Raw genomic sequence first — 26,486 nt, 5'->3', positions numbered from 1 at the left:
TACTTGTCAAATCGTTTTGTACTACTGTGAGAAGTGCTAATGTAAGACATGTTTTCCGAAAATAACTGTGATGAGGCATCATGGATTAAGGGCTTTGGTACAGAAGTGATGGAGTTCCCTTCTGGGTAGAGTGGCTCAGGATCATAACTTGTTAGAACACCTACTAGCTTGCCCTTTCAACTCCTTAAGAGGAAACCTGTTTGTAGGATTTTTTTTTTGGTAAACTAACCAATCTATACATGTTGTATGGGATCCGGAATTAAATCTTGAACAACAACAACGAAAAGGACATTAGTGAAAAAACCAAAGTCTAAATAAAGTCTATTGTCTAGTAACTAGTATGATGCTGATGTTAATGTTAATGTGATAGTTTTGATCAGTGTACCAGAAGATGAGATGCTACCGTTAGGGGAAGCTGGGTGAAGGGTATACATGAACTTTCTGAACCATAGTTACAACTCTTGAGTAAATCTAAAATTATTTCAAAATGCAAAGTTAAAAGAAACTAACTATAGTCTCTGGAAAACTAAATATACTGATTGAAAGCTAATTTTAGAAAAACCAGGTCTGGACAGGTGTTAAGGCCACATCTCGAGGGAGAGAATTTTACTCACTCAGATACCCAGATATGTGCTAGATGTTTGACTGACTGTAAGTACCACCCCTGACAAGGTGACAAGAGGGGTAGCGTGTAACAATTCTTTTACAAATATGGAACTTCTAGAAGCCTATCAAAAAAAAAAAAAATCTAGTTCCTTTCTTTCCATATAAGCAAGGCTAGTTGAAAACACAGTGGCCCAACTAAAAGAGGTTCAATATAAGTTATTTTTTGGTTTTTTGTTTGTTTTTTGAGTAGCGTCTCACTCTGTTGCCCAGGCTGGGTACAGTGCTGTGATTATAGCTCACTGCAGCCTCAGTCTCCTGGGCTCAAGTGACCCTTTTGTTTCAGCCTCCTGAGTAGCTGAGACTATAGGCACGTGCCAACATGCCTGGCTAATTTTTGATTGTTAGTAGAGATGAGGTCTCGCTATGTTGCCCAGGCTGGAAATGTAAATTTTCTTAATCTCCCATCTTAGACTTATTTGGTTGGCTTGGAGTTAGGAAGGAATTTCTCACTGTAGTGCCAAACCTGAAATGGTAACTGTGTTTGAGCAAGTTCCCTGAACATAAGGGGGCGAGGGGAGGAAGAGGAACGATCCAGGCCATTTTTGTTGATACATAATAGTTGCACATATTTTTTCGGATACATGTGATGTTTCGATATATGCATACAATGTGTAATGATAAGATCAGGGTAATTGAGATATTTGTTGCCTCAAACATTTTTTCTTTGTTGGGAATGTTTAAACTCTTCTAGCTGTTTTGAAATATACAATAAATTATTGTTAACTATAGTCACCCTACTGTGCTATTGGACATTAGAACTTATTCCTTCTATTATAACTGTATGTTTGTATTCATTAACCGACGTCTCTTTCTCTGCTCCCCCCTCCACCCTTCCCAGCCTCTGGTATCTATCATTCTATTCTCTACCTCCATGAGATAACTTTGTTAGCACCCAAATATGAGTGAGAACATATGATATTTGTCTTTGTGTGCCTGGCTTATTTCATTTAACATAATGACCTCTAGTTCCATCCACGTTGCTCCAAATGACGGGGCACCAGCCTCCTTAGTATTCAGTTCTCCTTTAGTCCCTGAACCACATTATCAGTGGCATTAACTCCTGTGTTAGCTAAAAGACAGGTGTCTTTGTAACCTAGTGTAATCAGCATGACAATTTTCTAAAAAAAAAATGTATATTAAGAATGTGTTGGAGTAGGGGGTGTGGAATATAAAAGAACTGTGGAACTCTTCATTCTTTTAAGTTCTTTGGAGAAGTGCTCTTATATGTATGCTTTACGTAGTTAGGATCAGCATGATATATATCTGCTCTTTCCTATTCTGCTATTTTCACTTAACATTATTTCACATTCTGGTTTCCACCCACACAGTGCACATAATTGCCATCTTTAATGGCTGTGTAATATTCCATTGTATTGAATAGCATGCCAGTTGTTAGGACTGGGCTTATTTTTCTGAGCAGATCTAAAGGCCTGCTGTCTCATAGCACCAGAGTTCTATTTTAGTTCCTGGATGTGGCGACTAGCATGAGCGTGGGATCGCGTGGGATCCCTGAGTCATCAGTGCACAGCACAGCCTGAGTGCTTTGTTAACATTGCTCTCCCACCACCCAACAGCAGAGCCACCTCAGGCTCCCTGGACCAGAGCCTGGCACTTACTGGGCACAGGGGTGGAAGTACATTCCCTCTGAGCTGATACTATCTATGTGCCAATAGCAGAAAGCATCTGCCGCCTTCTCCTGCCTGGGATAACAGTTGTTTCCTTCAGAGCTTGACATGAGAAAAAAGGCAAGGGGAGTGGGAGAACATTTTATTACAGCTGAAGGAATAAGGTACAGATCAGGGGTGCCATGGCTATAGTTCTTTTAGTTGCAGCTATAAAAATACAGCGGGATGAGGGGATGGTTTCAGTCTTGGAAAGTTGGGTGACAGTTCTCATTCTCTATACTCCTTCATGTCAGAAATTTAAGTTTTGGTCTTCCCATAAAGGATTTACAGGGTTGAGTAACAAAGCAGTGAGTCCAGGCTTGACCCTTAAGTCAGTCATAGCCATCTTATGGTTAAGAATACTGGTTGGCAGGATTCTCCTGAGAAGAATGATGCTGTGTTGAGTGCACTTATTACATTTTGCCAGTAGCAACTGCCTTGAAAATGAGTGATCTGAAGACGTTATTGAGAGGAAAGAGGAATATTCAAAACACAACTGGGGCTGGGCACAGTGGCTCACACCTGTAGTCTCAGCACTTTGGGATGCCAAGGTGGGAGGATTGCTTAAGCCCAGGAGTTCAAGGTTGCAGTGAGCTGTGATTGTGGCACTGTGCTACAATCTGGGTGACAGAGCAAGACCCTGCCACTAAAACAAAAATAAAAACACAACTGGTATGGCCCAAACACCCAACACTTGAATCTCTGGGAGTTTTATAACTAGTTTAGCTACTACTGGTTTCCATGCTCCAACCCTGAATTATCACTGTTTTTTCTTAACCTTTGCTGCGTGCTAACTATATGACTCATTTCCTACAGAGGTCATAGATTGCTTACAACCCTGCTGACAGAGTGCTACTGGCAGGTAGACATAACACATGAATGACAAGTGAGGACTGGAGTGCAGGAGTTGAAAACCATTCAGAGCAGAAGGACCTCTCTACCTATTCATAGTGAATTCTCTAGTCAGAAAGCCCAGGTCTGTCCCTGAAAGATAAGACAGAAACATACCCAGAGCCATATGAGTGAATGATAGGCCAGGGTCATTCAGAAGCTGCAAGTGCCTCTGACGGGAGCTACATTCTAAACATCCTGGAGAGTGACCATTGACAACTAAAGAAAAGAAACCCCAAGACAACCAGTTGCCTTTAAGAAAATTTGCCCTCCAGGCTCAAGAAACTATCCATTTCTTGGTCCCTGGGCTGCCCCACTGAGAAAGAGATTTGTAAAACCTCTTTGGCAGATTTAGGATTCTCAAAGAGAAAAATATGGGAGGCATTGGTTGTAATTACCCTAGATTCTCTATTCACTTTGTACTTGAGAGTCTAAGACATCTCTCTTTGGGTTGTTTTCTACAGAAAAGTGGATACCTATCCCAGAAGGGGGACTATCGCTTTCTGATGATCTCACCGAGCTCCTTCCCTAAATCAACATAATAGTAGCTAACATTTAATATCCTACTTAGGATGTGCCAGGCACTATTCTAAGCATTTTTGTGTGTATCATCCCTTTTAAACTTTACAGCAGGCCTTTGAGGTAGGCACTGTTATTCCTGCCTTCACTGGGAGAAATTGCCTGGTCACCCAGCTTGGTAAGAGGTTTGGAAAGTATGTTAACAGCCTGTAGCAACACAATTAAGATTCACTCAAAAAGAGATTTTTTTCTTTACATGACTAAGGGTACACTGATTGTATTGGGAGGGAGGTATCTAAATAACTTTTTGTGATTGACAGATTCTATGTAGGAAAATTCGGTTGACACCCAGGAACACCTACATTGCACAAAAGGAAGTATGCCAATATACTGAAATTCAGTTTTGTTAGATGTTGTTCAACTTAGATTCTTCACCCAGCTCACCTTCATAGGGTACAATCCCATCCCTTTTTCCCATCCACTTCCCCTTCTCTATTGGCTGAGAAAGTATGCCTGCCTCATAAACACACATGTTATAAAGAGAAATGTGCATGATCCAATTTTCTTACGGTTTGTTGATTCGTAGTCTCCTGCCTCATAAAACTCTTACTCAGGAGAGATATTTGTTGCATCCCCAGGTGAGAATGATTGTCAGCAGAATTCTCCAGTGATATTTATCAGGCAAATTGGAGGAAGGTAGATGAGCTGAGAGGCCAAAGAAGACCCAGGGAGGATACAGTATTTTTGAACAGAGTAGAGCACTGGCTTGGGCACATGAGATCTGGATTTTTAGGAGCAGCTCTGCCAGCCATCAGCTGTACCATCTTGGGCAAGCCACTTAACCTCTCTGTACCTCAAGTTCCTCATTTTTATAACAACACGGGTTGGACCGGAGGCTCTGTAAGGTTCCTTTCAGCTTCATAATTCTAAGCTGTGCCTTAGTCAGAATCCTATCAAAGACCTATAAGGTGCTTGGGATGGTTTCCTTGAAGATAAGAGCAAATGATGCAGCCATCTACAGTGTCAGACCTTCCAGATGGGGTTGTAAGAGGGATCTTTCTGTACAAAGTTTCTATCCCTCAGAAGCAGTTATGAGTTAGTTCATTTATACTGCTTGGTGAGATGGTATAGGGTAGAGCAAGGGTTATGGAGTAGGACCTTAGTTTGAAAACCATTTCTGCCACCTCCTGTCCCAGGGTCCCCAGGGAAAAATTATTTAACCTCTCTGAACATCATCTTCTGCCTCTGTAAGATGGTGGTGGTAGAATCAACTTCAGAGGCTTTTGAAGATGAAAGGTAATTATATATATAAAGCACTTAGCCCAGCACCTGGCAAAATGGAAGTGCTGAATCAACAATGTGTGCTACCACTATTGGTGTGCTTATTGATATTAACATAATTCTCCTGACACGGGCATGGATATACTTCAGCATTTTTTCTTTCTTTTTTTTTTTTTTTGAGACAGAATCTTACTCTGTTGCCCAGGCTGGAGTGCAGTGGTGCAATCTTGGCTCACTGCAACCTCCACCTCTGGAGTTCAAGTGATTCTCTGGCCCCAGCCTCCCCAGTAGCTGGTGTTACAGGCTCGTGCCACCATGCCTGGCTAATTTTTGTATTTTTAGTAGAAATGGGGTTTCACCATCTTGGCCAGGGTAGTCTTGAACTGCTCACCTCAAGTAATCCACCCACCTCGGCCTCCCAAGGTGCTAGGCATGAGCCACCGCACCCGGCCAGCATTTTTTCTTAGATAAAGCTTTCTCTTTCTTTCTGGCTTTAAGTAGCCCTAGAGTCAGAAAGATTGGGATTGAATTCCCTGCTCTGCTTTTTTTTTCCTCACCCCCAAATTTTAAAATTCAATTTAATTTCTAAATTGATATATATGTATACATTTTGTGGGTACGTATGATAATTTAATACATCATATAATTTATGAAGATCAAATCAGTGTAATTGGTATATCCATCACCTCTAATATTTGTCTTTATGCTAGAACATTTGAGTTATTCTCTTCAAGCTATTTTGAAGTATACAATAGATGATTATAGTCACCCTACCAATCTGTCAAACTGTATATATGAATCCATTAATCAGCCTCTCTTCATCTCCCGCCCCAACCCCCACCACCCCGCACTTTCCTGTCCTCTGGAAACTGCCAGTCTATTCTCTATCTTCATGAGATCCACTTTTTTTTTAAGCTCCCACGTATGAATGAGAACATCCTGCTCTGCTTTTTTTTATTATTATTATTATACTTTAGGTTTTAGGGTACATGTGCACAATGTGCAGGTTTGTTACATATGTATCCATGTGCCATATTGTTTTGCTGCACCCATCCTGCTCTGCTTTTTGTAGGCTGTGGAGCCTTGGGCAAGTTTGACTTTTCTGCCCCTTAGTTTCCTCATCTGTGAAATGCAGTCAGGTATAGTGCTTACCCCCAAGGGTTGTTGTGAATAAGATAATGGAAATAAAGAACTTAGCACTGTGGGCCGGGCGCGGTGGCTCACGCCTGTAATCCCAGCACTTTGGGAGGCCGAGGCGGGTGGATCATGAGGTCAGGAGATCGAGACCATTCTGGCTAACACGGTGAAATCCCGTCTCTACTAAAAATACAAAAAGTTAGCTGGGCATGGTGGCGGGCGCCTGTAGTGCCAGCTACTCGGGAGGCTGAGGCAGGAGAATGGCGTGAACCCAGGAGGCGGAGCTTGCAGTGAGCCGAGATCACACCACTGCACTCCAGCCTGGGAGACAGCGAGACTCTGTCTCAAAAAAAAAAAAAAAAAGAACTTAGCACTGTGCCTGGCATCCAGAAGGTACTCAATAAATGGTGGCTGTGCTGCTCATGGTGAAGGTAATATAGATTGAGCATCCCTAATCTGAAAATCCAAAATCCCAAATCTTCTAAAATTAGAAACTTTTGGAGTCCTGACATGACACTCAAAGGACATGCTCATTGGAATGTTTCAGATTTTTGGATTAGGGATGCTCAACCAGTAAGTACATATAATGCAAATATTCCTAAATGAAAATAAATCTGAAATCTGAAATGCTTTTGGTCCCAAGCATTTCAGATAAGGGATACTCAACCTATAGTAGTAGCAATGGTAAATAACTACTACCACTACCACTGCCACCCTTGGGATAGAGGGATCAATGCATTCAAGTGCCTACATTGTTTTGCATAGCTAACCAAAGTGTTGGTAGAGGCAACTACCTGAAGGGACAGCAAAGCAATTGTTCTGGGCTTCACAGAGTGTCTGGAGCTTTAAAACAAAGTTGTTTATGGAGGTATGACTGAAAATGATTCAGTAGAGCATAATTCTCAGCAAAGAAGTTCTATTTATTTTTGCCAATCCTTTTCTGCCCAAGAACCTTAAAGAAAAAATATGTATTTCTAAATGAACCCTGTATTTCTAAGGCTCAATTTTGGTTGATCACCCATGTTATTGTCCACAAGCTTTGTCAGCAGCATCTCGGTACAAAGATATAAAGCCTCTCTTCTTTTTTACCAAGGTGGTCTTCATTCTCAATGGATGCCATCTCACTCTTCTTGAGCCTCTCAGTGAGTATAGGATTGATTTGATGTCTAGAATATAGATATACAGGAACAACAGGGGTTCTCAGGGATGTGATATTAGAGTAGGTGAAGTTGTATGGGGAGTGTAGAAATATTATCAAATGGAAATTTAAAAACTGGGTAGTCCTGATAGTTCTGGAGATGAACCTGTTTGCTGAGGGAGGGATATCAACTGTCTCTTTGGGTTTCCCTCTGTTTTTCTCTTTAGTAGTCTGTTGAAAGTAAAAAGAGAAAAAGGTCAGTTATTGTAAGTGAAGCCAAGTGCCAGGCTTCCTGTCCTTCCCAGACCATTTCAGGGTAGGAGGGTATTGGCCAGTTTCCAACAGGGTGTAGACTGCACCCCATGAGGTGCCCATCCTCTGCCCTGGCCTTGTACTTTCTCTCATTCTTGCTCTTTCCCCTCTGTCCTTCATTTAAGTAATATTAACTATAGGAACCAAAGGCTTCTTCACAGGAATTTTCCAGTAACATCTTATCTGTGTCCCAGGTATCCATTCTTTTTTTTGCCCTAAGTTCTGGAGTTATAGAAAGGAAAATGGATTTAAATTTTGGACAAAGATTTAGGGGTAGTTATCTAAAAAAACACTTCCTCTTCTACCACTTCCTTCTGCTCTACTCTCTGCTCTCATCCTCACCCCTTGTCCCCAGAGCAGTGTCTGTCTCCTTGTTAGTGGCCCAGGCCAAGTCCAAGCTCCTCCATGTAGGTGTAACAACCCAAAGCTCCAAGGTAGCCAGGGATATAAAAGGCCATGTCTCTTTCAGAGCTGAGATGACATTATAATATTGACAGTTGACAGTCTTGGAGACTGGGGTCCTAAGGAATACTGAGAATGAGTGGCTAGTAACTACAGCCTTTAAGCCCTCATAGCTTTTTTTTGTATTGGGGGAAATTATATCTGCTTAGTATAAAAAAAGAAAATTTCTTTTTTTTTTTTTCTTTTTTTGAGATGGAGTCCCGCTCTGTTGCCAGGCTGGAGTGCAGTGGCACTATCTTGGCTCACTGCAAACTCCACCTCCTGGGTTCAAGCGATTCTCCTGCCTCAGCCTCCCCAGTAGCTGGGACTACAGGCGTCCGCCACCATGCCCAGCTAATTTTTGTATTTTTAGTAGACACGGGGTTTCACCATGTTGGCCAGGATGGTCTTGATCTCTTCACCTCGTGATCCGCCCGCCTCAGCCTCCCAAAGTGCTGGGATTACAGGCGTGAGCCACTACGCCTGGCCGAAAAGAGAAAATTTCTAATAAAACAAAAATCCAAAGGAAAGGCACCTTGGCCTTTTACATCTCACAACCACCTAGTATCTCTCAGTGATATTCCTCCAGGTATTTCTATATCTGTATATGTATCATGCTAACGTGCTGTACTCTAACTTGCTATTTTCCCTAACAAAAATGCCAGGTTGTGGAAAACTTTCCATGTCAGCAAATATAAGTCCACATTAGCCTTTTTAATGTATGCATAGTATTCCATGGCATAGATTCATCCTAATTTATTTAGCCATTCTCCATTGTTGGACATATAGGCTGTTTCCCACTTTTAGTTATTGTACACAGTGCTGTGATTAAACATCCTTGAGCATCGTTTTTTGGGTACTTGTGTAATTATCCTTGGAGACAGCTCAAGAATTGAGATTACTGGTTCATAGTGTATTCATGTTTTTAAAGTTCTTGATATATATATATATATATATGAGATATATATATGAGATATATATATGAGATATATATGAGATATATATGAGATATTTATGAGATATATATGAGATATATATATGAGATATATATGAGATATATATGAGATATATATGAGATATATATATATAAAGTTCTTGTACTTTCACCACTGGAATAATAGACTTTAAGATAACTCTATAGCCATCTAAAGATCTTGTGTCAACCAGTGCTGGGGCATCATGCTGGACTACCAGAAGATGGTACCCAAGCACCCTTCCTGTACTTCTTGTATTTCTCTTCTCCTAATCACCAACCATAGAGTGAGGAAAGAAATTCAGGCTCAAAATTGGAATACTATTATAGAAATTGTTAGGGAAGGCCTATGTAAATTTTCTTCTCTAACCACTGATCCAGCATTACCTTCAAAAATATTGTCATCAACATATGGAGCTGGAGTCTATAAGCCACTCCTTCAATTGTAGCGAAGCTTCGTAGTATTCTGAGCTCTAGTTCTCCTAGAACATTCACCTTCTTTCATGGGTTCATCTAAAGCAAATGTTACTGACGTATTCTTTTTAGACCGTAATCTTGTACCTTCTTTCTGTACAGCAAGAAGATGGGGAGGAGAGAGAAGTTAGTTGGTGCCCACGTGTTCAGGGATTTGTCACTGAGTATTAACATTTAACGGGCCATTTACCTGTAGGATTGACTTTAGAGGCTTAGCTTCGATTGAGCATTGTTCTAGATGCTGTCTTTTCTCCTTTGACATTCCTGTTCTGGTGGAGAAGTTGGGGGAAGATGGAAAGGACAGCAGTAGTAGAAACAGACACACTTCAAGCTTCTTTATCTAATGCAGCTCCTACCCCATCCCTGCCATATGCCTTTGGGCAATGAAAGTGACAACAGAGCAAGAGGATGTTTAGGCCTTTTGCTCCTCAAAACTCTGATCACCTCCTATTTTCTTTTTCTTTTTCCTCTTTTCAACATTTCTGTCCTCTCCCATCATTCCTCATTATTGGGAGGATTAAGAACTAGAGGCTGAGAATATTGAGTAGGTTCATGGCATTCATCCGTAGAATAATGCCAGTAGGCTCCTTAAGGGGCTCATGTTCCTTTTCTCCACATGGTAAATCAGATATTAGAAACCCTGTTTTGGGGAAGCTCTAATGCTGATAGGTTGGCTTACCTTTATGAAAATCATTCCCCTCACATGACCACTCAAGTTATGCCAGGGATGAGATATACCTAACAATGTTGGAGTGTTGGTGGGCACTGCCCTAGCCCCATTTGAGCCAATGATATCAAGAGACTTGCTCAATGCCACCCAGAATCCAAGCACCTTCCAGAACTCCTTGCTCGTGAGAAAGACTGATCTCTGCAGCTTTTCTTATCAGTAAATCTCATAGAGGCATCTCAGTACCTGTGTGATGAGCATCTTTCTCCAGAGCCTGTGTTATTCTTGGAGATTGAGATGCTCGAGGTAGGTGGTAGTTGGCAAGTATCAATGACAGCCAATAGCCAGCACAGTCCTTCAACTATGGGCTGATGGTTTCTTCTCTCAAGGTTTCTGATGGCTGAACATGGCTCCTGTGACAAAAGAGAAGAGAAGGCTGCAGACCTGGAGCCTGGGACCCCTGGGGCCCACAGAACCAGTCACTGTCATTCAAAGAGTGAAGGAACACATAAGCTCTGCTATGCCTAGAGAGGCTCTGAGACTTCTAGGAGACACTCAGCATTCACATCTGAGAAGGCAAATGACAGAAATAAAATCTGAGGTCCTTTAATAAAGTGGTTGTGGTGTCTTGGGTGTGTGACCTTGAGCAAGTCACGTAGAGTCTCTGAGCCTTGGCTTTTTTATCCATAAAATGGGGATATTCATGTGTCCACTTTACAGAACTATTTTGAAGGCAGAATGCAATATTTATTATCACCATCAAGTCAGGAATCACTGTGGGTGTTGCCTGACAGGGAGAGACCTTGCCCCAAACCCAACATACGGGACTGATTATAGAATGGGCCAAGGGCTGCATCCGCTGGGCTCCAGAGGAAGAGGAGAGGAAGAGGGAAGGAAGAGGTTGACACTTACCACTCGGCATGGGCACTTATTCTCTTTCACTAGCTTCTTTAGAAGTAGATAGTCAATAATATCACAAGGCATGAGGGCTTTCTTCTTGTCTTGTTTGTTTGCTAAGCTAAAAGAGCATATGAGAGAGGGAGGAAAAAAGAGTGGAAGAGTGAAACCAAAATAGAAGCAAAAAGCGAGAAAAGAAGGGAAAGAGGAGGAGAACAAATTCTACTATAACTGCTACATATCCAGGAATTAGGTTTAAAGGTATACCTAATGAGATAAGCTAGACATTTTTCTAGCCAACTCCCAATGATGGAAAGTATAGCACAAATCATTTGAATCCAAGATAGTCCCCCCAGGGCTCATTTCTCACTTCCCCTACATTATGCTATCAAACTTTAATTAGAATTGCTAACTGGGCTATGAACAGATTTGGAGTTTTTACATCCTTTCCCAAACTCTGTTCATGCTCTAGTTGGGGTTGCTAATGAGGAATGAAAGAAGCATAAGGGGAGTTGGGGGCAGGGATGAGAATTGACTGGCCACCTGCATTCATTATCACCCTGGAATAAGTGCTAGTTATGTAACTTTTGAGCAATCTGATCGAGAGGAGGTCATTGGCATCAATTATACAAGATAGGAGTTCTCTGCTATCATGAGGTTTCAGGATCAGAGACTGAAACCAGAAAAGATGATAAGCAAATTCAGGAAGGTAGCCTTCAGGAAGAGTCAAGGGGTGGAGGTGGTGGATACCACTTTTCATTTCCCTTTGATGCTTCCCTTCAAAATTACCTTTGTACAGTTAGATAACATGTCCCCCATGGCAGTATGTGGTAGAAAGTAGCTCTTGAGAACAGACCCCAGAAAATTGGGCCGCTCTACCTCACTGAGCCTAAGGGAACAGGAGGCCTAGCTGGGTGTGACAAAGGGACCACCCCACCCTTCATTTCTATACTTTTAAGGGTACAAATTGGGAAGCAGAAATAGGACAGAAAGGCAGAATCTTACAGTAAGATGGGTTTCCCTGCCACTCTTTTATCAGACAGCAGATGTGTTAAGATGATCTTCACTTCCTGCATGCGTCTTATGTCACTGGAATCCAGGACGAAAACAAGCCCATGGGCCTGTGCATAGTAGTTTGGCCATGCTTCCCGGCTCTTCAGGTCTCCATTCAGGTCATAGATGGAAAGTTCATACTCATCTAACAGAAGTGTAGTCAGTTCCGATTTCATACAATGGTCTGTCTTACTGGGAAGTACTATGCATAGGGGAAAAGAGGAGAAGCAATCACTTAGATCGAAACTCCATACTCATCTAACAGGAGTAGAGTCGGTTCCGATTTCAGACAGTTGTCTATCCTACTGGGAAGTACTATGCAGAGGGGAAGAGAGGAAAAGCAATCACAAAGTAGGGAAATATAGTTAGATCAAATAATTTGTTGAACCCTGACTAGAGCCTGCTCTTATAAATCCCACTGAAGCATCCTGCCACCCTGCCCATACTTGGGGGCTATCTTCCTAAATCATCGCTTTACCCATGCTATCCTCTCCTGGCTCAGTAACCTTTAGTGAGTGTCCACTGCTTCCAGATATAATACAGACTCCTTCACCTCCTAACCTGCCAGACCTATCTCCTATCGCTGTAGCCTGACAGATGTCCACACTGTCCCTAGCACATACCCAATCTGTTCTTCCCTTGGCTCCTTTGCCCTTACTTCTCCCACCCTACATCAATGTCTTGCTCTCTCTTGCCCTGGGATGTTACAAGATGTCATTTTCTCTGCCTAGAACACTTCTACTCTTTGCTTAGTTAATGCCTATTTTTTAAAATGTCAATTTTGATCTTGTTTATTCTAGAGTTTTCCCACACACCACCAGCCATCTGGATAAGGTACCTTTCTTCTGAGTTTACCATTGTCATAGCACATATTACAGTGTTGTAGATTCTATGGTTTATTTATCTGGGTTATAAACTGCAACAGGACAGGAACCCTTTCAATTTTATTGAAATTTATTCACCTTTACATTCATGATGCCAAGCACATTCATTATTGAATTAATCTGATAAATGAATGAATGAACAGGAGGTCCTTCTCTCCCACCCTTCAATACCCAGCTCAAGTACTGTTTAGGAAGACTTCTCTGGCCTGTCCACTTCTCCCTTCTCTCTCTCTTTCTTGTTGAGCACATGGTCTGTTGAGCTGGTCCTTCACCTCTTTTTGTGCTTGTTTTGTCTCTCCAACTAAAACATAAGCTATATGAGGGAGGATGTCTGTATTACCTTACACACAGTAGGTGTTCAATAAATGTTTATGGTGGTTGTTACTGTAGATGAGGGTATGAAGTTGTCTCCCACATATCTCTTCCAAGAAACCATGCTAGACTTAGACACATTTTCATTTGAAAAGCTGTAGCCAGAACACAAAATCTCATAGGGAATTCCATACCTCATTCAGCTCCCATAGAAATGGAGTTGAAAACGGCAGTCTTGGCTGGACACGGTGGCTCGCGCCTGTAATCCCGGCACTTTGAGAGGCTGAGGTGGGTGGATCACCTGAGGTTGGGAGTTCAAGACCAGCCTGGCCAACATGGCAAAACCCCATCTTTACTAAAAATACAAAAAAAAAGAAAAAAAAAACTTGGCCGGGTGCGGTGGCACACACCTGTAATCCCAGCTACCTGGGAGGCTGAGGCAGGAGAATCACTTGAGCCCTGGAGACAGAGGTTGCGGTGAGCTGAGATCACGCCACTGCACTCCAGCATGGGGGACAAGAGTGAAACTCCATCTCAAAAAAAAACAAACAAACAAAAAACAAAAAAAGAGAAGGAAAATGGAAAACGGCAGCCTTTATATGCATTCCAGTCTGTTGAACTGACCGTTCTAGCCTAGCTCTCTTCCCACATTAGTAGCAAAATGACTTTATACATTCTCTACACCCACACCTGGGAGCACTAAGACTAGAATTCATAACTTCTTATTTGTAGTCTTAGATCTGCATGTGACATTTTCCATAGGATTGCTAAAATGAGTCATTAACGTGAAAAGTTAGTAATATGCTTTTGGGTCTTTAGAAATGAGAATAAATATATATGTGTGTATATGTATATATTATTATTATGTTTAAATGTGATTTTCATAACATCTCTTCTGATTTCATGTTAGGCAATGAACTTTTAAATTATAGTTTTCAGATAAAATAATTTTCAGCCAAAACTTTGATGTGATATTTGCTATATCTGTATTAGACTACTCAAAAATAATAAGTGGGCCAGGGACGGTGGCTCACACCTGTAATCCCAGCACTTTGGGAGGCCGAGGCAGGCGGATCACCTGAGGTCAGGAGTTCCAGACCAGCCTGGCCAACATGGTGAAACCCTGTTTCCACTAAAAATACAAAAATTAGCCGGGCATGGTGGCGGGCACCTGTAATCCTAGCTACTTGGGAGGCTGAAGCAGGAGAATCGCTTGAACCCGGGAGGCAGAGGTTGCAGTGAGCTGAGGTCTCACCATTGCACTTCAGCCTGGGCGACAGAGCGAGACGTCTGTCTCAAAAAAAAAAGTGAATAGGTTAAAACTCTAAAGGTAATATTAGAGTTTCCTGCATCGAGAAAAGCTTTATATATTTTTTTGCCCTGTCAGAGAAAAAATTTTTTTCCTTAGTTTTTTCTTTTTACTTGAAACCTTACCAGTTCCTTCAGTTAGTGCATTCTATTGTTGGTGAACCCTAGATGCTGTGAGCGGTTGTTCCCTGACAATTTACATTTATCTTATTTCCTCTATTAACGTGTAAACACTCTAAGGACCGGTACTGAGTCTGATTCATCTCTGTATCCCTAGTGGAGTGTCTCATAAAGCATGGTCTGGGCACCATGTAATTGAGAATTACATGGGGGTGATTGTTAAAGCCTAGTCCAGACCAAATGAATCAAAACCTCTAGGCTTGGGACACAAGCATTTGCATGTTTAATGAACTCCCTATGGTTAACAAAATCCTGAGGTGATTCTTCTGCACTTTAAAGCTTGAGTACCACTACTCTAGAGAGCCATGAAACCCATGCCTGATTGTGTCTCAGCATCATCTGGTGAGCTTGTTAAGATACAGATTCCATGCTACACACCTGTAGTCCCAGCTACTTGGAAGCCTGAGGTGGGAGGATCGCTTGAGCCTGGGCAATCAAGGCTGTAGTGAACCATGATCACACCACTGTACCACTGCACCCCAGTCTGGGTGACAGAGTGAGACTCTGTCTCAAAAAAAAAGAAAAAAAAAAAAAAAAACTAGATTCCATGGGCCCTTCCCAGACCAAAATTTTTGAATCTCCAGGTCCCCTGTCAGTAGGTTTGAAAGCTCCCCAGGTGATTCTGGTTATTGGTTCTCAGTATTCACTGTTCTCCATGATCACCTGTAGAGCATTTTATTTATTTATTTATTAAGCCTGGAGTGCAGTGGCACCATCTCGGCTCACCACACCCTTTGCCTTCCACCCTTTGCCTCCCGAGTTCAAGCAATTCTCCTACCTCAGCCTCCTGTGTAGCTGAGATTACAGGCCCCCACCACCACACCCAGCCAATTTTTGTATTTTTAGTAGAGACGGGGGTTTCACCATGTTGGCCAGGCTGGTCTCGAACTCCTGACCTCAGGTGATCCACCCCCCGCCCCCCTTGGCCTCCCAAAGTGCTGGGATTACAGGCGTAAGCCACCATGCCCAGCCACCTCCAGGCTTCGTTCTCTCAGGGTTTGAGTTCATAGATCTGGGGTGGGGCTGAAGCATCACGATTTTTTTTAAAAAGCTCCCCAGCTGATTGAAATATATAGCCAGGTTTGAAAGGCACTCGTCTAAATGTCCTCATTTAGGACACCTGCTTGTGCCAGTGGTTGGGTTTCTTCTTGCCTTATGTGACCATGCCAGACAAAACAGTTTTAGTGAATGGTGTCAATGATAATGACTCGGAGGTGGTGGCATAAGATGGCCAAATAGAATCCTTCAGTGATGGTCACCCCTGCAGGAACACCAAATTGAACAACTATCCACATGAAAGCACCTTCATAAGAACCAAAAACCAGGTGAGCGATCACAGTACCTGGTTATAACATCTGTATTTTTTTCTTTTTTTTGAGACAGGGTCTCACTCTGTCACCCATGCTGGAGTGCAGTGGCTCAGTCTCAGCTCACTGCAGCCTTGACCTCCTGGACTCAAGTGATCCTCCCACCTTAGCCTCCTGAGTAAATGGGATTACAGGCATGTGTCACCATACCTGGCTAATTTTTTTTTTTTTTTTGTAGAGAGTTTTGGCATGTTGCCCAGGCTGGTCTTGAACTCATGGGCTCAAGCGATCTGCTTGCCTTGGCCTCTCAAAGTGCTGGGATTACAGGCATTAGCCCCCACACCCCACCTTGGTTATAACATCATGTCAAGGAAAGAGGCACTGAAGAGGATAGGAAAGACAGTCTTGAATCACTAGCACCACCCTTTCCTCATCCCCTGGCAGCACCACATGGCACAGAGAGAGAATCTGTGCTTGAAAGAGAGAGTGCAGTGATTGTAGGACTTTGGATTGGAACTCAGTGCTGCCCTGTCACAGCAGAAAACTACATAGGGTGGAATTTGCCTAGCACTTACGGAGGAAGCATTTAGACCAGCCCTAGCCAGAGGGAAATTGTCCATTCGAACAGTTGGAACCTGAGTTCCAGCAAGCCCTGCCACCATGGCCTGAAGTGCTCTGGGGTGCTAAATAAATTTAAAAGGCAGTCCAGGCCACAAGGACTGCAGTTCCTGGACAAGTCCTGGTGCTGTGATGGTCTTGGAGCCAAGGACTCAGGGGGCATGCAACCTAGTGAGTCACCAGCCGGAGTGACCAAGGGAGTGCTTGTGTCACCCCTCCCCCCAGTGCCAGGCAGCACAGCTCGCAGCTCCAGGAGGAGAGGGAAGAGTAAAGAGAACATTGTCTTACAACTTGAATACCAGCTCAGCCACAGGAAAATAAAGTACCAAGCAGAGTCCTGAAGCCCCCATTTCAGGCCATGGCTCCCCGATGACATTTCTAGACCCATCCTGGGCCAGAAGGGAACCCAGTGCCCTGAAGGGAAGGACCCAGTCTTGACAGGATTCACCACCACCTGACTAAGGAGCCTTTAGGCCTTGAGTAAACATCCCAAGCAAGTGCCAGGCAGTAGTCACCATGGGCCTTGGGCAAGACCTGGTATTGTGCTGGCTTCAGGCGTGCGCACATTTTCAGCGGTGGTGGCCATCAGGAGAGACTCCTGCTTGAGGAAAGGAGAGAGAAGAGTAAAAAGGACTTTGTCTTGCAACTTCAGTACTAACTCAGCCACAGTAAAATACAGCACCAAGCAGACTCCTAAAGTCCCTGATTCCAGGCCTTAGCTCCTGGAGGGCATTTCTAGACTCACCTCGGGCCAGAAAGGAACACGCTGCCCTGAAGGGAGAGACCCAGGCCTGGCAGGACTCACTGCCTGCTGACTAAAGAGCCCTCGGGCCTTGAATAAACATTGATGGTAGCCAGGCTATAGTCGCTATGGGCTTGGGGCTGTGGTGGCCAATTCTGCTTGAGGAAAGGAGAGAGAAATATAAAGAGGACTTTGTCTTGCAACCTGGGTACTTGCTCAGCCCCAGTAAAATAAAGCACCAAGCAGATTTCTAAAGCCCCTGACCCCAGGCCCTAGCTCCTGGTGGCATTTCTAGACCCACCCTGGACCAGAAAGGAACCTGCTGCACTGAAGGGAAATACCCTGTCCTGGCAGGATTCATCACCTACTGACTAAAGTGCCCTTGGGCCTTGAATAAATATCAGGGATAGCCAAGAAATAGTTGCCACAGGCCTTGGGTGAGACTCAGTACTGTGTTGGCTTCATGCGTGACTCAGCACAGTCTCAGTGGTCGTGGCCACAGGAGTGCTTGTATCACCCCTTCCCCAACTCCAGGCAGCTCAGCACAGAGAGAGACTCCATTTGTTTGGGAGAAAGTAAGGGAAAAGAACAAGAGACTTTGCCTGGTAAACCAGGGAATTCTCTCAGATCTTACCCAAGACCACCAAAATGGTATCTCTACAGCTTTACAAGAGTCACAGCATTACTAGGCTTAGGGTGTCCCCTAATGCATATACAGCTGCAGTGACCAAAGATTTGATCACAACACTCAATTCCCTTTGAGTCCTTCTCAAGAAGGATGGGTAAAAACAACCCCAGCCTGCATAAATACTTAACTCTTCAGTGCCCAGACATTGATGAGCATCAATAAACATCAAGACCATCCAGGAAAAATGACCTCACTAAAAGAGCTAAATAAGGCACCAGTAACATATTACGGAGTGACAGAGATAAGTGACCTTTCAGACAGAGAATTCAAAATAGTTGTTTTGAGGAAGATCAATGAAGTCCAAGATAACACAAAGAAGGAATTCAGAATTTATCAGATAAGTTTAACAAAGATTGAAATAAGAGAGTGGCATGATATACTTAAAGTATATCAAGGAAAAAAAACTTTTATCCTAGAATATTATATCCAGCAAAATTATCCTTCAAACATGAAGGAGAAATAAAGTATTTCCCAGACAAACAAAAGCTGAGGGATTTTTGTCAACAACAGACCTCTCCTACAAGAAATGCCAAAGGGAGTACTTCAGTCTGAAAGAAAAGGATGTTAATGAGCAATAAGAAATCACCTGAAGGTATAAAACCCACTGGTAACAGCAACTCATACAGACAAATACAGAGTATTGTTATAATACTGTAATTGTGGTATGTAAACTACTCATAGCTTGAGTACAAAGACTAAAAGATGAACCTATCAAAAGTAACAACTACAGCAACTTTTAAAGACAGTATAATAAGATATAAATAGAAACAACAAAAAGTTAAAAAGCAGAGGGGATGAAGTTAAAGTGTACAATTAATATTAGTTTTCTCTTTGCTTGTTTTTGCAATCACAGTTGTCATCAGTTTAAAATAAGGGGGTTTCCAGGGGGCAGTGGGTGAATATTTAAAAAAAAGGGTTATAAGATGTTATTTGCAAGCCCCATGGTAACTTCAAATCAAAAAACCTACAGCAGATAGACAAAAAATATAAAGCAATAAATCAAAACATACTACCAGAGAAAATCACTTTCACAAAAAGGAAGACAGGAAGGAAGGAAGGAAAAGACCAAAAAACAACCAGAAAGCAAATAACAAGGTGGCAGTAGTAAGTCCTTATTAATAATAACATTGAATATAAATGGACTAAACTCTCCAATCAAAGGACATAGGGTGGCTGAGTGGATTAAAAAAAAAAAACACGATCTGTTTCCTACAAGAAACACACCTCATCTATAAAGACACATATAGACTGAAAGGGATAGAAAATTATATTCCATACAACTGGAAACCCAAAAGAGCGGGCGTAGCTATACTTCAGACAAAATAGATTTCAAGACAAAAACTATAAAAAGAGACAATGTCATTATATAATGATAAGGGAATCAATTCAGCAAGTGTATATAAGAATTATATATGCACCCAACACTGGAGCACCCAGATATATAAAGCAAATATTAGAGCTAAAGAGAGAGAGATAGACCCCAATACAGTAATAATTGGAGATTTCAGCACCCCACTTTCAGCATTGGACAGATTATCCAGATCAACAATGAAACATTGTACCTAATCTGCACTATAGAGCAAATGGACCTAATAGATATTTACAGAACATTTCATCCAATGAATGCAGGATATACATTATTCTCCTCAGCATATTGATCATTCTGGCAAGGCTGTGGAGAAAGGGGGACCCTCATACACTGTTGTTGAGAACATAAATTATGTTCCACTATGAAAGTTCCTCAAAAAACTAAACATAGAACTACCATGTGATGCAGCAATCCACCTGCTGTGTATGTATCCAAAAGAAAGGAACTCAGTATGTCAAAGAGATATCTGGTGTCCCATGTTTATTGCAGCACTGTTCACAATAGCCGAGATTTGGAAGCAACCTAAGTGTCCATCAACAGATGAATGGATGAAGAAAATGTGGTACATATACACAATGGAGTACTATTTAGCCATAAAAAAGGAATAAGATCTTGTCATTTGCAGCAACACGGGCAGAACAAGTACATTATGTTAACTGAAATAAGCCAGGCACAGAAAGATAAATTTCATATGTTCTCACTCATTTGTGGAAGCCCTAGAGTAAAATAATTGAACTCATGGAGATAAAGAGTAGAAGGACACAGCCGGGTGTGGTGGTTCATGCCTATAATCCCAGCACTTTGGGAGGCCGAGGCAGGCAGATCACCTGATGTCACGAGTTCGAGACCAGCCTGGCCAACATGGTGAGACCTCGTCTCTAATAAAAATACAAAAATAAGCCAGGTGTGGTGGCACACGCCTGTAATCCCGGCTACTTGGGAAGCTGAGGTAGGAGAATTACTTGAACCCAAGAGGTGGAGGTTGCAGTGAGCTGAGATCGTGCCACTGCACTCCAGCCTGAGCAACAGAACAAGACTCCATCTTAAAAAAAAAAAAAAAAAAAAAAAAAGAGTAGAAGGATAGTTACTAGAGGGTGGAAAGGATAGTGAGGGGAGGGAATGGGATGGTTAATGGGTACAAAAATATAGTTAGAATGAATAAGATCTAGTATTTGATAGCACAACAGAGTGACTTATAGTCAGCAGTAATTTGTTGTACATTTAGAATAACTGAGGGAGTACAACTGGAATGTTTGTAACACAAATAAATGGTGAATGCTTGAGGTGATGGATACCCCATTTACCCTGATTTGATTATTACGCATAGTATGCCTGTATCAACATATCTCACATATCTCATAAATATATACACCTACAGTGTACCCATAAAAATTTAACAAATTTTAAAAACCACCAAAAAATGGCTTGTGTGCCAAAATATTTTATAGCTGGTGTCTTCAAGTGTTCACAGTTATTACTTGCAGACGGGCATTTCCTTCCTAGGCAATTATCTGTTCTTGGCAAAAAACATTCGCAGCAGCTGGGTGCGGTGGCTTAATCCTGTAATCCCAGCACTTTGGGAGGCCAAGGCGGGTGGATCACCTGAGGTCAGGAGTTTGAGACCAGCCTGACCAACATGGTGAGACCCTGTCTCTACTAAATACAAAAAGTTAGCACATGCCTGTAATGTCAGCTACTTGGAGGCTGAGGCAGGAGAATCGCTTGAATCCAGGAGGCTGAGGTTGCAGTGAGCTGAGATTGCACCATTGCACTCCAGCTTGGGCAACAAGAGTGAAACTCCGTCTCAAAAAACAAAAAACAAACAACAACAACAACAACAAACATTCGCAGGGACAAGGGAGGTGAATTACTCAATTTTGGGCACAGAGCAACCTACTAGGTTGATTCTGATGGTCCTGTGTAGACAGAGGTGGCCTGAGACATTCTTCAGAATGTGTTATCAGTGCCCATTAAAAAAATTGTCTGTGAATGTAGTCACAACCAATAGATTTACGAATAATCCCCCAGGTATTCACTGAGCACAGAGCAAGTTATGCAGTAACAAAATAAATAGACTGTAGGCAGTGTCCTCTAGGAATTAAAATGGGAAACAGACACTATTCTCACAGGCAAAATAGCATACTGGTAATTCCAGGTGAGTGCTTCCAAAAGCTGGCTGGCCATCAGAAACCCCTGAGGAGTTCTTAAAATATAGATTCCTAGGGCCCACCCAGACTAAAGGGAATCCAGGGATGAGGTTGAGTTGGGGCTCTAGAAAATTATCCCCACTTTTTTCAATAATCTTGTGATTTTTGCTGGCTCCTGGATTTTTCCTGCTGCTATTTACCTTCTTAAACATTTCTGCCTATCAGAGAATTGGGAGAAGCAAGGAGTTAAGTTTGTTTCCTACAAGGGGGGATAAAAGGCTGAACCCATTGGCTAAAATGTGAGGCTTGGAGCTGCTAATGGGACAGAGGAAGTTGTTATAGAAAATGGCAACATGTCGCTGGGCGCAGTGGCTCACACTGTAATTCCAGCACTTTGGGAGGCTGAGGCAGGAGGATTGCTTGAGCCCAGGAGTTGCAGATCAGCCTGGCCAACATGGTGAAACCCCATCTCTACTGAAATCCAAAAAAAATCAGCCAGGTGTGGTGGTGCACACCTGTAATCCCAGCTACTCGGGAGGCTGAGGCATGTGAATCGCTTGAACCTGGGAGATGGAGGTTGCAGTGAGCTGAGATCACACCACTGCACTCCAGCCTGGGCAACAGAACAAGACTCTGTCTCAGAGGAAAAAAAAAGCAAAGAAAATGGCAACATGTTGTCTCAGGTGAATGGTGGAATGGGGGAGAACATCCATTCCATGAATATTTATTGAATACCTACCTGAAAATGCTAAAAGGCCACAGGCTAAAGACACAGAGAGGAAAAAATCCATTATTTCTCCCCAAGAGGCTCACAATTTAGGGGATGGACTTAAAATTGCCTGATGATGTTGTAATAAGTGCATGCCAGAGCGATGCATGGAATAGAGTGGGAGCTGAGGAAGGAGGGCACTGATAGGGAAGGCTTTCCTGAGGTCAAGCTGGGCTGTGACTTGAGGCTTTTGATTTAGCAGGTAGATAATGGTGGAGGTAAAATGCTAGGTAGTGGGACAGCATGTACAGAACTAGAAAAGGGGGATGGCAAGTCATTTGTTGTGGCTGTTTCAGAGGGCATGTGCAGAGAGCATGGGAAAAGAAGTTGGAGGAGGACTCAGGGACCAACTCATAGAGGGCTTTGTGTGCTGCTAAGAAACTTAAGTTTTATCTTGAAGATAATGGCATTGAACAGTTTTGAGCAGGGAAGTGTCATGATCAGACTTTTGTATTAAGTCCTTCTGGTAGCTATGTGGATTGAATACTGGGGGGACAACTGGAGATGACAAGATCAGCCAGAAGGCTGTTGCTGTAGTTCAGGGAAATTGATGAGCACTTCAGGTAGGTCAGTGGCAGAGGAGTCAGGTTAGCCTTTTTTGTTCAGGGATGCCAGGTTAGATAAAACTCAACCACGTCATCATACTACTTCATTTATCCAATAAACATGGATGGAGGGCATCCTGTGACAGACAGTGCTGGCTTCTTTGCTTGGTCCTTAATAAGTAGTATAGTAGCTTTCTGAAATTCTGTGTAACTGCTTCTTGAAATGTCAAGATACTGAACTAGAGACCTGGTATTAAACTTGCACATATCGGAACTGACAACATTTCTCAAGCTCCAACTCTCCATATTAGCTGTCACAAAATTTCATGTTATTAAACTTCTTTATCATCCCACACTTGTCTCTCTTATCTAGACCAAATTCCACTTTAATTGAACCCTGAAACTAGACATCATTTCAAACATGCTATCCTTCATAATTGACTGCAATGCTTTACGTAGTTTGAACTCATGCCTACTGACCCTATGAAAGGACTTGCAATTAGGATAGCTTGTAAAGGGAGCAGGTGACAGACATTACATAAACAGGCTGTTTATGTAATGTGGGGAAGGGAGGGAGGGAGGGAGACAGATAGAGAGAGAGAGTATATGTGTGTGTGTTAAGAGGTGTTTATGCACAAAAAGAGGGAAACTGAGGGCCATGAAGTAATGCTAGGAAGGAATGATTATTTCACTGGATTCTGGAGTCCATGGGAGACCCACACCAGTATCTAATGCTCTTAGTTCCTTACATTTTTGGAATGTCTCCACAAGAACAGTTTTGCCTGAGTTGTTCAAGCCAATGATAGGGATGGTCACATTCCTAGAAATGAAAAAGAAAAATGATCCCAAAGTCTTAAAACAGGTAGGTTTTAGGCTAAACAGAGAGTTATACTCTTCCTTATTGTTTGGGATTCTGCCTGCAGTAATCTCAATGCATGTACCATAAAAGGCCCAGCCAAGGCAGTAGAAGGTGGTATGGGAGCCCCTCACCAAAGCCCCCAAGGATGCTTTTCTTCCCTGATTCACTTAACCTTGTACAATTGGCCATCCCTCCTCAACCCTGCCCCCAATCTTACAAACACTGTTTAATCACTTCACCTAACGATATATATTATGAAGATTTGTCCCTTGAGGGACTATGGGCAGATTTGTGGGAGGAAATAGTGGAATAGGCCTAGGGAAACAATTGTAATATTACCTTCGTGTCTCTTCTGTTGTCTTTAGCCAAGAGCAGCAGGAGAACAAAAGCCGGAACATGATTCATCTTAGTTCTTAAATATTAAGAGAAGAAAGAAAATAAGAAATAAGTCCCATTATAAACACTGAGCCTTTAGTCAGCTTATGACTAAACAGGTGCTGATAAACAGAAAGCCTGGGATTGTTAGAAGTCTATTCATTCTATCCAACTGTGTCTATAAATGTCATAGAAGGAGGAACTGGTTATTCTCAACTGCAGTGACAAGTTCTGTGCTAATGAGTAGCTTTCTTCAAAATGGGGTGATTTCTTAGTATAGCAGCCTACACAGACATAATCAGATGTGGCCTATCCCTTCAGCCATAGTTCATCCTTGTTAAGAATATCTTTATTCAACCTTGTGAAGGTTGGGATGATGCCTAAGAGAAGAACCAACTTAGGCTTCTAGAAGGACCTATCGGGAGACCTGTTCCAAGTACCAATAATGTCTCTTCTTCAAAGATGTGGGCATTGGTGACCCACTATTAGAGATTTTTTAGACCTTAGAGATAGTCTAGTCTGGGTTCAAACATTAATCCAGGTGTCCCATCCTCAAAGATTGCCAGGGAGCTGCATAAGCTTCCCAGGTGATGTCAATGCGCAGCTGGATTTGGAAGTGAATGCCTAAGTAAAAAGGATAATTTAGGCAATCACTTCAAGGTTCATCCTTGGAAAGTGGATTGTTTCCACTTTTTGGCTCTTATGAATAATGCTGCTGTAAACATTTGTATATAAGTTTTTGTGTGGATATGTTTTCTTTTCTCTTGGGTATATACCTAGGAGTATTACTGCTGGGTTATATAATAAATCTATATTTAACCTCTTGAGGAACTGCCAGACTGTTTTGCAAAGTGGCTACAACATCTTACATTCCCACCAGTAATGCTTGTTTTTTGTTTACAGCTATCCTAGTGGGTGTGAGGTAGGTATTTCATTGTGGTTTTGATTTACATTTTCCTAATGACTAATTATGGTTGACCCTTGAACAACATGAGTTTGAACTGCATGAGTCTACTTATACCAGATTTTTTTTTTCAATCAAATGAGGATATTTGTGAATGTGAAACCCATGTATATGCAGGGCTAACTTTTCATGTACATGGGTTTTGCAGTGCCAACTGCAGGATTTGAGAATGCACAGATTTTGGTATATGAGGGGGTTCAGGAACCCATTTCCCCCGAGTTTACTGAGGGACGACTGTGTGTTGAAGCCCAAAGTTGGAGGAAGCCCTGGTTAGGTTAGCAAAGTACTTCAGTTAATGCTTCGATGGGCTTTGCTTAGCTATCTGATGAGCACAGTTTATGTGCAGACTTATTAATGGATAATTTATCAGGGTTCTGCAGAGTCATCCAGTCATTTACTGTTCTGGAGAGTTGCCACTCCAAAATACTAACATTTCATAGCATTTCTTATAGCACAGCTCAGACCCTAGGAGATCATTAGGTTTCCCATAAGGACCTCCTGGAGAATGGCTCTGGCTTATGCCAGACAAAAGAGAAACCTTATATATGGCCTGTGATCAAAACCAGCCTTACTCCAGTTTTGCATATGAAGCTGATATGACCAGGAGCCTGAAATATCAGAGCCTAATTGTCTGGTTTCCATGATAGCCATCTCCCTTAGAGAAGAGGCCAGTAACCGCTTCATGTCTGTTTCCTAATAATTGGCAGAGCCTTCTAACTTGATGTCAGGCTCTCTGTGTTTGTCAGTGCCACCAAGAAGTGTCAAATTGGCATCACACAAGTTCATCCTTTATAAGGAAGGGTAGGTGTGATAACTCAACTGGGAAAATGATTGAATTAGGGATTGCTAGACTGATCCTTTTTTTCTAGTGCCTCTTCTGAGTAGCCTGAAGTGAAATCACCTCAACTAAACCTACTATTTCCAAATTTCTTATCTTATCTGTAAAATGAAGATAGTGACATATTTTGCTTACCACGAGGTGGTTATTTATCTGATAAGTTGATTCTTTTTGGATGGAAGACGTAAGATATGCAGAGTAATAGGAAGATGCATTGAGCTTTCTAGCCTTCTTGTCAGATTAACACAGCTCAGGTCGTCCACTTATAAAAGCTATGGCAATGTCCTAATAATGGTTGTCAAGGTACTGACATGTCTGTGGCAACCACTACCTGGTTCATAGCAACCAAACTCATATCTCCTTACCTTGTATGATTATAGATAATTACTAAAGGAACTTTTAGTCATCATAGTTTTTATTCATTTTGCAAAATATTTATATAGAATTTACTTTGTGCCAGGGCTCATT

General features: G+C 42.2%; 1 protein-coding gene across 2 annotated transcripts; it reads right to left on the bottom strand.

The window, feature by feature from the left end:
• Positions 1-7,106: 7,106 nt before the first annotated feature.
• Positions 7,107-26,214, bottom strand: ARL13A (ADP ribosylation factor like GTPase 13A). 2 transcript variants are annotated; one of them, XM_058441658.1, is made up of 9 exons: positions 26,154-26,214; positions 24,181-24,253; positions 23,732-23,802; positions 12,066-12,315; positions 11,076-11,181; positions 10,410-10,576; positions 9,687-9,777; positions 9,410-9,590; positions 7,107-7,527 (listed from the first exon to the last, which is right to left on the bottom strand). In XM_058441658.1, exons 2-8 carry the CDS (start codon positions 24,237-24,239, stop codon positions 9,462-9,464), a joined length of 873 nt encoding a protein of 290 aa, XP_058297641.1. In that variant the 5' UTR covers positions 24,240-24,253; positions 26,154-26,214; the 3' UTR covers positions 7,107-7,527; positions 9,410-9,461. The 2 variants fall into 2 exon arrangements, with proteins under 2 accessions (XP_058297641.1, XP_058297642.1); XM_058441659.1 differs by lacking the exon at positions 7,107-7,527 and having other exon boundaries at positions 9,431-9,586.
• Positions 26,215-26,486: the final 272 nt, after the last annotated feature.

Source organism: Hylobates moloch, unplaced genomic scaffold, assembly GCF_009828535.3.
Source record: "Hylobates moloch isolate HMO894 unplaced genomic scaffold, HMol_V3 SCAFFOLD_7, whole genome shotgun sequence".
NCBI lineage: Eukaryota > Metazoa > Chordata > Mammalia > Primates > Hylobatidae > Hylobates > Hylobates moloch.
The sequence above is the reverse complement of the archived record's forward strand: the minus strand, read 5'-3'. Positions and strand labels throughout refer to the sequence as shown.